This window comes from Petromyzon marinus, unplaced genomic scaffold (assembly GCF_048934315.1).
Source record: "Petromyzon marinus isolate PM22_M1 ecotype Great Lakes invasive population unplaced genomic scaffold, UKy_Petmar_22M1.pri1.0 PM_G_Scaffold_14, whole genome shotgun sequence".
In the NCBI taxonomy this organism is placed as follows: Eukaryota; Metazoa; Chordata; class Hyperoartia; order Petromyzontiformes; family Petromyzontidae; genus Petromyzon; species Petromyzon marinus.
In genome coordinates this window covers 3,186,862-3,197,485 of record NW_027422695.1, presented here as the reverse complement: position 1 = coordinate 3,197,485, position 10,624 = coordinate 3,186,862, and the positions used below count along the sequence as shown (strand labels likewise).

Genomic DNA, 10,624 nt, shown 5'->3' with positions numbered 1-10,624 from the left:
ATTGTCGTGTATGTCAGTGTATAGTGCAGTGTATAGTGTAGTGTATAGTAGTGTATAGTGTAGTGTATAGTGTAGTGTATATTAGTGCATAGTGTAGTGTATAGTGTAGTGTATAGTGTAGTGTATAGTGTAGTGTATATTGGTGCATAGTAGTGTATAGTAGTGTATAGTGTAGTGTATAGTAGTGTATAGTGTAGTGTATATTAGTGTATAGTGTAGTGTATAGTGTAGTGTATAGTGTAGTGTATATTAGTGTATAGTAGTGTAGTGTATAGTGTAGTGTATAGTGTAGTGTATAGTGTAGTGTATAGTGTAGTATACTAGTACAGAACACCGGTTGTGTGTTGGACAGCCAAGCCACGACATTAACAAACTGAGTACCATGACGTTTCGCCATTAATCACAACGAGCTTCAGGTGACAGCTAGCCAGCTCTCCAACACACAACCGGCGTGCTGTACCAGTGACGAATTGGCCACGTTCTGTTTACGTGACAACCCTCACTGGTTGGCTGTCTCGGGTGGCGGCGGGTTCAACAACACAACATTTACACATTTACGCGATCTGACCCCAAAAAACCTCCGTTATTGATGAATTTGTTAACACATTCGCGGGCTTCCGTTGACTTCTGTTCTTCACCGTATGGCTCTGCCTTGAATAACTCACCCACGAGCGAGGAGGGCCTTTGACAGACCGCGCGGTGTTGTACGGTAGAGCGTAGTGACCCGTGAGAGTGCAGCGATCACTCAACATAGACGTTGGACTTCTTTCGCGCCGTACGTGGCAATCCAAACAATTCCTTACATGGGAAAAAAACCAATGAATAACGATTGAATGATTACCAATCTATTATATAATTACAATACCCGCTCCGCCTCAAATCACCGCACCAGACTGGGTTAAATGATGACGTCACCCTGCTGCTGCTCTATTTAAGACCGGGAGCAAGTGGAGAGGGCTTCACCATTCTGGCAAATCGCCCGTTGATACTGAATGTAATTACCAGCGAAACGTCGTACTACTCAAAAAATGTAAATGATGTTGATTCACTCTTCAACACACCGATTGGCTAAAGCAGTGAACTATTTGTCTTTTTTAAACGTGACACTTTTTTTACTGTTTGGCTGTGTCGGGTGGTGGAGAGTTAAAACACATTAAATAACACGATCTAACCCAAAAACCTTGATTGTGAATAATATTGGTCGCGAAAGCCTACGTGTTAAACTCAACATAAATAATATGTCGAGAAAACCACGTATACGCATCTGCGTGAACGTGGACAACGTTGCGGACATAACCCACCCCCCAAGTCTATCACTGTGGCAGTCAGAGTGATGGCGTTGGGGGCAGGGTGTCTCTTGATTGATGAGGAGCGAGGGACGCACGTGGGGAGGGGGGCAGGGCTTTGTGGAAAGTGGCTGCAGGTGTGTGTGGGATGAGATCATCTCGGGAGCACGTGGACTCGTGATGAGCACGCCGTGATGACTAATTTGACAAACAACAAGATCTATAAAAGGGCCCTCCGCTGACACTGCGGGGGTGTGGATTCCACTGCCTGCCTGCCCGCCTACCTGCCCGCCTGCCTGCCTGCCTACCCGCCTGCCTGCCCCACCTGCCTGCCCTGCCTTCCTGCCTGCCAGCCTACCTACCTGCCTGCCAGGCTGTGTACCTGCCTGTGCACCTGCCAGGTGAGACTGCCGACGACGGGGAAACTCGTCCACGGCCCGTGGAGCACGTCCCGAAGTGTCGCACCGTTTGCAATCGGAATGGCGCCACATTGCGGGCGAGTTTTTTTTCGTCTTCACGCGAAAGGATTTCGCTCCTTAGCCGCTTCGCCCCGAAGGGAGCGAGCGAGTGGTCAAACTTCCGGCCTTAAAAATATAAATATGATGAACGTAGGTGGAGTCAATTCTTGACCCTATTTCAGTTCCCTCGCTCACGGCCAACGCCAGTGACGATTATCTGAACCGGTCCTGGGCCTCCCCTAGGTATACTCGGCCTCAAATGAGCACACCTGGTGCGATGGGTAGACCTCGCCACAGGGGAGACAAAGGCGGCCGAGCGTGGCGCCGCTACTCGCTAACGGTACTTGCCTCGATGGTCTAAGGCTTGCACGGGGGACCTTTGTCTTTGTGTGTGCGTGTGCAAGTGTTTCACGGTGGGGAGCATGAAACTCCCCGGCCCATCGCGCTCTTCAGACGATACCGGGGAGACTCATCATCCTCACATGCCCTCACCCCCCTCCACCAGCAGCCACGCTCCATTGAGACTACCGTAGTTTCAAGCATGTAACCCGCAGAAATTCAGATAGCCCGCACCTCCATATACCCCGCATGCATTCATAGATTTAACGTCGTTACCGCAGCTTAATTCCATCGTACCCACCAGAGTGACGGCAGTCGAGTTGGTCACGATCACTGTGGCTAGGAGATGTTAACTCCCTCGCCTGGTACGCAAGCGGTCGTGGGTTCGATCCCGCGTACCACGCGAGGTAATGAACATCTCCCAGCCACCATGGTGGTGATGATGATGATGAGCGAGACGTGAAAACTCAAAACATACGGCAGCGGGCATCGTCAGGGTCGAACCCACGACCTCTTGTGTACCAGGCGAGGGAGTTAACATCGTCACCACCGGGCCGCTTCTCTTCTGCGCAGCGCCGCTGACCACGAGGATTTCGATGGATCCCCTGCGACGTGTGGACTGGTTCCCGCTGGGGCTCTGCGCCTTGGCACAGCTGTGGGCAGTCGCCAGCGCCTCCTTGTGGTGACCGCAAGCCGCCGCCACTGCCGCTGTCTTCGTCCTCACTGCTGCGATGAGAGCTCACAAGTTTCGACGTCGATTTGAGCAACCTTCTTACCTTGCCTCTATTTTGCACACTCAATACGGTTGTTGTACGGGATTTTTTTTATCGTGTGCGTGTATATACATCACATATACAGTATCTAGCGCGGTATATTGGGGCACCATGGTGGCTAGGAGATGTTGACGACCTCGGCTGTTATGCAGGAGGTCGTGGGTTCAATCGCGACCTTGACACATGCCGTATATTTGGAGTTGCTATATTTTCCCCGTGGTCGTCTTAAGAATTTTTATTCCGGGGTCCTCCGATTATTCCCTCCACATTTAGAAGCACGCGTTGAGAGTGTTTGCCTACTGCTGTAAGTGTCAGCGTGATGATCGCCAGGTCTCCGCTGAGGAAAGAGTCACTTGGGTCGGCCGGGGTCTTGCGCGCTAAAAGACAATCGCTTGTTTCCCATCCTGCGCCCATGTAGCGTCCTCCTCCGGCGTGCGGCACGCACACGCACAGTCGGAGACGATGCAGTCGCAGGAGGCACCGTCTCTTATTTCCGTTACACCAACTCCGGCCTCTCTCTCTCGACCACGCTGCCGTACAGCCGCGGCCCAGACACGACCCTGAACCGCGTTGCGTCGACCGAGACGACCAACCGCTGTCCGGCCGCACAATTACCGGTGAAGGCGACAATGAGAAGAAGAGTCCATTCCCAGTACCGGCAGCCCGGAGCGCTCTCACCGCTGCTTTTATATTGCCCCTGGCCCCTGGCCTGGCCTGGCCCCGCCCCTGGCCCTGCCCTGGCCCCGCCCCTGGCCCCACCTCCCTTCTCAAACCAACCAGAGGGTTCCAGGGGCCTCCCTCCCTGTGAGGTCTTCCGTGACCCTTGCCCCGGTTCCTCCGCCCTGCCGGCACGCAGCGGCCCTGTGTAGACTCTCGACGGCGTGAGTGCACTCGCTGTCCACAGCAGTTGCCGCCGCTGGACAGCGGTCGGCGCTGTGTCACTACACAACTTCAGAGAAGAATAACTCGTGTGTGTGTGTGTGTGTACATCGTGTAATATTCAAATTTACAAACCTGTAGAAATTCCACAGATATTTGCTCTATTTAACTTTTTATCATGTAGCACTTTTTCAGGAGAGGCCTGGCTATCGCACTTTATAGCTCAAGCAAGTGGCCGATATCATCATCACGTGGTGATTTATAGCAGCAGCCAAATCACTCCAAACGCGTAGAGACGTTGATTCTAAACCAGAGGGACCTGGAGATGAATCCACGCAACCACGGAGAGAGACATGCAAACTCAAAACGTACATGCAGCAGCAGGCATTTTTTAAGGGGTTGGGATCGAACCCACAACTGCCTGCGTACCAGGCGAGGTAGTCAACATCCCCCGGCCACCGTGACTTCCGCCCCCATCCCTCTGCAGGTCGCTCGCACTGTGGGTCCCCAACTTTGACCCCTCCGAGTATCGGCCGCTGTGCATTTGGGTGCCGGGGCTGTCTCCCGCACAGCGCAGAATATGCCTGCGGCACCGGGACCACGTGGCGCACGTGGCCGAGGGCGTCCACCTGGCGCTGTCCGAGTGCCGGCACCAGTTCCAGGGCAAACGGTGGAACTGCACCGTGCCTGGCGCGGAGGACGCACTGGACCTCGTGGCCGAGTCGGGTAAGGGGTCAGAGCGAGCCCGCCACATCCACTCGCACCTAAGGTGCCCGACCGCTTCCCCGAGACACGCACACAGAAGCTTTTTTGGGGGGGGAAAGGGGGGGGGTCGGGGGGGGTCGCCCACCTCCCACCCCTACGCGACTCTGCTTCGGAGTTCCCGCGTTCCTCCTCCAGGGGTTTCCCCCTCCCCTACGCGACTCTGCTTCGCAGAGTTCCCGTCCTCGGGCAGCGAGAGATGTCCGCGGGCGGCCCAAGCGGCCGCCCCGTTATCCCGATGGCAACCGCCTTCGCTCTGGGCCAGTGCCAGGCTGCGGCTCGCTCGCTTCACTGCTCCTGACGCTCCTGGCACGCCTCTTGGGGGTCCCGGACGTCCCACCGGCCCTAGTTCGCTCCCCAGGTCGGCCGCTGTAAAAGCAGCGATCGTAATACCCGTCACCTGATCGTTTCCCTGTCCCGAGATCTATTCCGCGGAGTTGGAGACGGCGCTCGGCTCCTACCCGCGGCGACGATCCCCCTGGTCCCCACTCGTGTCGGTCCTTGAGGGTGGGAGCTCTCCCCAGCCGCTCGTGCTGCTGCCGCTTCTGAGCTGCGCGCCCCCACGCCGCCGATTCGGGGGCTCTCCTTTCGCAGGGCCGCGGAGCCCATTGTTCGGTCCCCGGGCAAATCCCGTGAGAGGGGTCTGTCTCTAAATAGGCGACGTTTTCCCTACCACCTGCTTGGCGTGTTCTCCCCCAAAACCCCTTCCCACACCGGTCTGGCCGCACCGTCTCCAGCTGACGGGGCGGGCTTCACGCACGACGCCCCCCTGGGAGTCTCCCCAGGCTCGCGCGAGGCCGCGTTCGTCTCCGCCGTCACCGCTGCCGGAGTGGCCCACGCGGTGGCGCGCGCCTGCCGCCAGGGGGCCCTGCAGGGTGCTTGCTCCTGGGTCGTTCCCCACGCCATGAAGCTACCGCCGGATGCTCGGCGGGGCGGCTCCGGAGACGACGTCGAATACGGATACCAATTCGCCAAGTGGTTCGTGGATGCGGGCGATCACAATCGTGGCAGCGGGCAAGGAGGGGAGTCTTTGGCGATGAATTTGCACAACAACGAGGCCGGCCGGCTGGTGAGTGGGTGAACGGGTGGGTTGTGCATGTGTGTGTATTGTCATTAAAAAAACAAATGTAATGGAAAAAAGTTATTTTATGCGATCAATGCAAATTAGGTTCGGCTTTGTCGGCTCGGGTTGTATTACCAATCGTGATTGATGCAATGATTCTCGCTTTAACTTTCACCGGTTATATTCTTGGTTCTTTCGGTGAAGTCATGTAGAAGGGAAACAATAAAATAATAAAAAAATAAAAATATGAACATTAAAATTCTCACGACGTTTCGACTGCAACACAAACAATCATCATCAAAATTTGAAGAAAAAAACACAACTTTTTTCAAATTTTCTTGCTGTGGTTTTCACACCTGATGATTGCTTGTGTTGCAGTCGAAACATCGTGAGAATTGAATTGGCTTATATATTTATTTATTATTTCATTTTTCCCTTCTACGTGACTTTACCGAAAGAACCAAGAATATTAATCCCTGCAATCACGAAAGCTTTAAATCAAAATTTTACCGGTTTATGTTTCAAGTACAATAACGTCTGGTCGCAGGATACAGTTCTTACATTTAAGATTATTGTTATGCATGAATCTTGATTTGAAGCTTTCGCGACTGCAGGAATCCACACCCCTTTGGGTTCTTTCGGTAAAGTCATCACGGAGGTAGAAAAAATAAAACGTCCACGCTGTTTTGATCGCAACACCACAAAGCGGTCGTCTTTAGGGCGAAAAAGCATACCCCAGCAGTTGAACTGCTGGAGCAGCGAGAGAGCCGTTACACACAGCAAGAGGTGATGTTTGTGGCGAAGGGCACGCTGGGTCTGAGCTGGAAAGGAATTCCATCCCCGGACGCAGGCACAGGTGCCGTCGTGACGTCACCGCCACTTGTTAGCGAACGGCGGTTGGTAGTGGCGATTATGATGGTGGCGGTGAGTGTGGTGGTGGTGGTGACGATGATGACGGTGGTGGTGGTGGTGCTGCAGGCGGTGTACAATCTGGCGTACATGGGCTGCAAGTGCCACGTGTTATTTGGCACCTGCATGCTGAAAATCTGCTGGCAGCAGCTCGCCGACTTTCGCAGCGTTGGGAACTTTCTGAAGGTGAGCTCACGGCTGCAGGTGATGAGACTGCACCCAGAGGAGGTGAGTGTGGGGTGGGAGTGACGAGGATGAAGCCTTCTAGATTTGAAGTTTCATGACCGCAAGGATCTTTCGGTAAAGTCACGGAGGTAAAGAAAATAAAAAATAAAAATATTTAAAAAATCACGACGTTTCGATTGCAACACAAGCAATCGTCATCAGGTGTGACAACCACAGCAAGAAATTTTGCTGAAGTGGGAAAGAAGCCGGAGTCAAGGGGTTTATACTGGGCATGGTGGGGGTGGGGGAACCATCACGTCACCATACATAGCAGGCGTTACCAAAAAGATTTCCAAAATCTTAAAAACAAGCACAAGATCCAGGTCCGATTCAGTACAGTACACAATCCCTGATCTAATCCCATCTGTGAAGGATGTCATTCCTGACATGCAATACCCTGGAGTTTACAAACTGAGTTGCATTTGTTTCGATTGTTACATTGGGGAAACGAAATGTCATGTCTCAGACCGTATCCGCGAGATTTGAAATACGGCAGGACTAAATTTTCCGCCATGGCTGATCACTGCTACAACGCCGTGGGCTCCCATGATATTGTTTTCTCCGAGACCAAAGTGCTCTGCAAGCCGTCTGGCTACCATTAAAGATTTGTTCATGAAGCCATCCAGATATACAAACACAGACATAACTTCAACCCAGAGGACAGATACAAACTGAGCAATCATTAAAATGTGTTATTAACCAAGTAAAATTGAACAGTTCATAGTTGTTCCCTCTTATTTACCGGATACTAGTTTATTTTACAGAGTTAATTACATCGTCAGCGCTTGGCAGTGCGGCTATTTTGTTGCGAGTGCCACCATCCGTGTTGGCGGCAATCGTTGTAGATGCGTGGTTCTCTCCCCACTGGCCCCTCTTCCCGCACCTACAGCCCCGCCCACTCCCCCCCCCCCTACCATGGCCAGTATAAACCCCTTGACTCCGGTTTCTCTCCCACTTCAGTAAAATGTTCTTGCTGTGGTTGTCACACCTGATGATGATTGCTTGTGTTGCAATCGAAACGTCGTGATTACATTTTTTTATCTTTTATTTTCTTTACCTACGTGACTTTACCGAAAGAACCAAGAGTGAGGATGAATCCATAGGAGGGTTACAGACGGGGGTGGGGGGTGGGGGAGGGGGGGGTCCCTCACAGCTAAGGGAGCTCCCCGCATTCACTCAACAACCACCACATCCCCTGATGACGACGATTATGGTTGCCGCAGGAAAAGTACGACAGAAGTTCCGCCGTGCAGCTGGTAAGCCACAACGGTGGGGGCAGTGCCGGAGGCGCCAACGGCGGCAGGGGCGGCGCCGCCCGCTGGCTCCGCCGGCGTCTGGAGGCGGTGAACGAGCGGTTGACGGCGCCCACGGCGAGCGACCTGGTTCACGTGAACGCCAGCCCGGAGTATTGCGAGCGCGATGAGACTCACGGCGTCCCCGGCACGGTGGGGCCGCAGTACAGCGTCACCTCGGAGGGGGCCACCGAGGGACGCTCCGTCACGTGCTGTGACAGAGGATACGACACCTCTCAAGGTGCGCACCTCACCCCACCCACCCCCCTCCCCTCCCCGAAAATAAACTAAAACTATTCATTAAAAAGCGGCAACTATTTCATATTACATAAAATCCGTGATCTAATCCCATCTGTGAAGGATGTCATTCCTGACCTGCAATGCCCTGGAGTCTACAAACGAAGTTGCACATGTGGTGATTGTTACGTTGGGTAAACGAAACGTCACGTCTCTGACCAGATCCGCGAGCACAAGGCCGATCTGAAACGCTCCAAACATACAGCAGCAGTCATTGTCAGAGTTGGGATTGAACCCACGACCCCTGCATATCAGGCGAGATAGTTAACATCTACTAGCCACCGTGATGATGATGAGACGCAGACTCCAAATATGCAGCAGCAGGGGCCGGCATCGAACCCACAACCTCTGCTGTCTCTCTCTCTACATGTGTGTCACATTTCAGTGAAAGGACATTTTGTGAATTTTTCTAATCTGGTATCGAGCAAAAATGTACAACTCAAACATAGCAGCTTTATTGTTGAAATTACGGACGGCCGAAACACAGAATTGGGAGCCCGCGATCTGAAACAGAGTCAGCCACTCGGCTTTCCACAAATAAACCATGGTAAAAAAAATGATCTCGTCCAGGAGTGTGAACCGTTGGAACAAACTCCGGTCATCTTGGTAGCAGCGGCTTTTTGGCTCGGCCATCGAACAAAGACGGTGGTCACCGCATCATTGTGCAGCGCTCTCGGATGTGCTTCTGCGGCCGTCTGGAATGCTCTTCCGATATTAGGAGGCGCTTAGATTTAAAGCTCTTCTTTAGAAGCACTTTTAGTGTTTGTCCTTCCCCCGCACCTCCTGAGCATGGTTAGCTATGTACCGTGTGAAGAAGTTCAGCACGCACACTATACACTGCAATGCACGACTACACTATACATCACACACTATACACTATGCTGCATGCTACACTATACAACTATACACCACTCTACACTATTCTACACTACTGTAATGTCCCTCGGAAAACTTGCCTTCGTTCTTTTTTTGATTAGGGCGCATCGTGCAGATAACATACTTTCATATCCTACGGTACTTCGCAATGACCAGCATATACAGCGCTTGGGCTAGGATAGAAACAAAAACTTGGGCTAGGATAGAAACAAAAACTTGGGCTAGGATAGAAACAAAAACTTGGGCTAGGAGAGAAACAAAAACTTGGGCTAGAATAGAAACAAAAACTTGGGCTAGGATAGAATCAAAAACTTGGGCTAGGACAGCGACCCAAGCAACGCCGGCACGGAGACGGCGACGTCAACGGCGATCGCAAAATTGCGATGAAAAAAATCTCGCGGTCAAAACGACAATGGTTCTCGCGTTCGTTTCGCACTCTCGCCCCGTGCCGTCCCCCCCCCCCCCCAGTCACGGTGGAGAAGCAATGCGGATGCAAGGAACAACTCCACTGGAACGTCGATTGCAAGCTGTGCCCATGGACCGATCAATTCTTGTGCAAGTAGCCTCAAGCCGCAGTCAAGGGGTGGCCTCGGCTGAAATCGGACTCCATCTGGTTTCAGCCCTGGGTCCTGCGGGTGTTTGGTGACCCCCACGAAGTTTGTTTGGGGCACCACGGCATCCAGCATGCCCATCGCTACGAGCCACGTTACACTATACATTACACTACTACAAACGCTACACTTTGATACGCTACACTTCACTACCCTCCTATACACTTGCCAACATCCGCACGTGGTGAATTTCCACAATGCAGAAGCACCGTTGTTTTTGACCATCACCACTTTAATGGGGTTAGTGACTAAGTGGCCTTGTTGTTCCTTTTAACTCCGTTCTTGTTAACGCCGCGTTTTGCCAAATGTTAGAAACATTCACTCGGCACACTGAGGATTCACAGTGTGGTTCGGTGACCCCTACAAAGTTGTTTAGGGAGCCGCCCCTGCAGCATCCGTCATACCCTTCACTGAGCCGCGTTGCACTGTATACACTTCACGCTACACTTGTAGACAACCTTGCCTATAAAAGTAATTTTCTGTGTGTCTATCTGTGTGTGTGTGTGGACGTCGGGGATGCGTTCCTGAGTATCGAAACGGCGTTATACCGAAGCGATTGATAGTGTGATGGTGGTGGTGGTAGTGGTAGTAGTAGGTGGTGGTGGTAGTGGTGGTAGTAGTAAGTGGTGATGGTGGTAGTAGGTGGTGGTGGTGGAGGCGAAGGGGCTGAGAGGCGATGGATAACGAGAGAGGACGAACGGTTATGCTGTCAGCGACGTGAGTGTGGGGGTTGAGGCGACGCAAATCGGGTGGCGATGTTAATAAAGTGACCACCTAATTTGCGAAGCGACGTTAAATCAGAGTATCACGGTAATTTCTGTGCGTTTTGGGTCTCGATTAAGTCGGCTGTAGTG

The 10,624-nt window shown here is 52.5% G+C and overlaps 1 protein-coding gene across 1 annotated transcript; it reads left to right on the top strand.

The window, feature by feature from the left end:
* Positions 1-1,548: 1,548 nt before the first annotated feature.
* On the top strand, positions 1,549-10,260 carry LOC142910211 (protein Wnt-5b-like). The gene is made up of 7 exons (XM_076059903.1): positions 1,549-1,687; positions 2,657-2,765; positions 4,223-4,461; positions 5,235-5,566; positions 6,539-6,655; positions 7,918-8,227; positions 9,628-10,260. Exons 2-7 carry the CDS (start codon positions 2,680-2,682, stop codon positions 9,720-9,722), a joined length of 1,179 nt encoding a protein of 392 aa, XP_075916018.1. The 5' UTR covers positions 1,549-1,687; positions 2,657-2,679; the 3' UTR covers positions 9,723-10,260.
* Positions 10,261-10,624: the final 364 nt, after the last annotated feature.

Coding starts and splice junctions, on each gene's coding strand:
- LOC142910211 (XM_076059903.1), top strand. CDS start 2,680: ATGGATCCCCTGCGACGTGTGGACTGGTTCCCGCTGGGGCTCTGCGCC. Junction 2,766..4,222: donor GTCGCCAGCGCCTCCTTGTG/GTGACCGCAAGC, acceptor ATCCCTCTGCAG/GTCGCTCGCACTGTGGGTCC. Junction 4,462..5,234: donor GGACCTCGTGGCCGAGTCGG/GTAAGGGGTCAG, acceptor CACCGTCTCCAG/CTGACGGGGCGGGCTTCACG.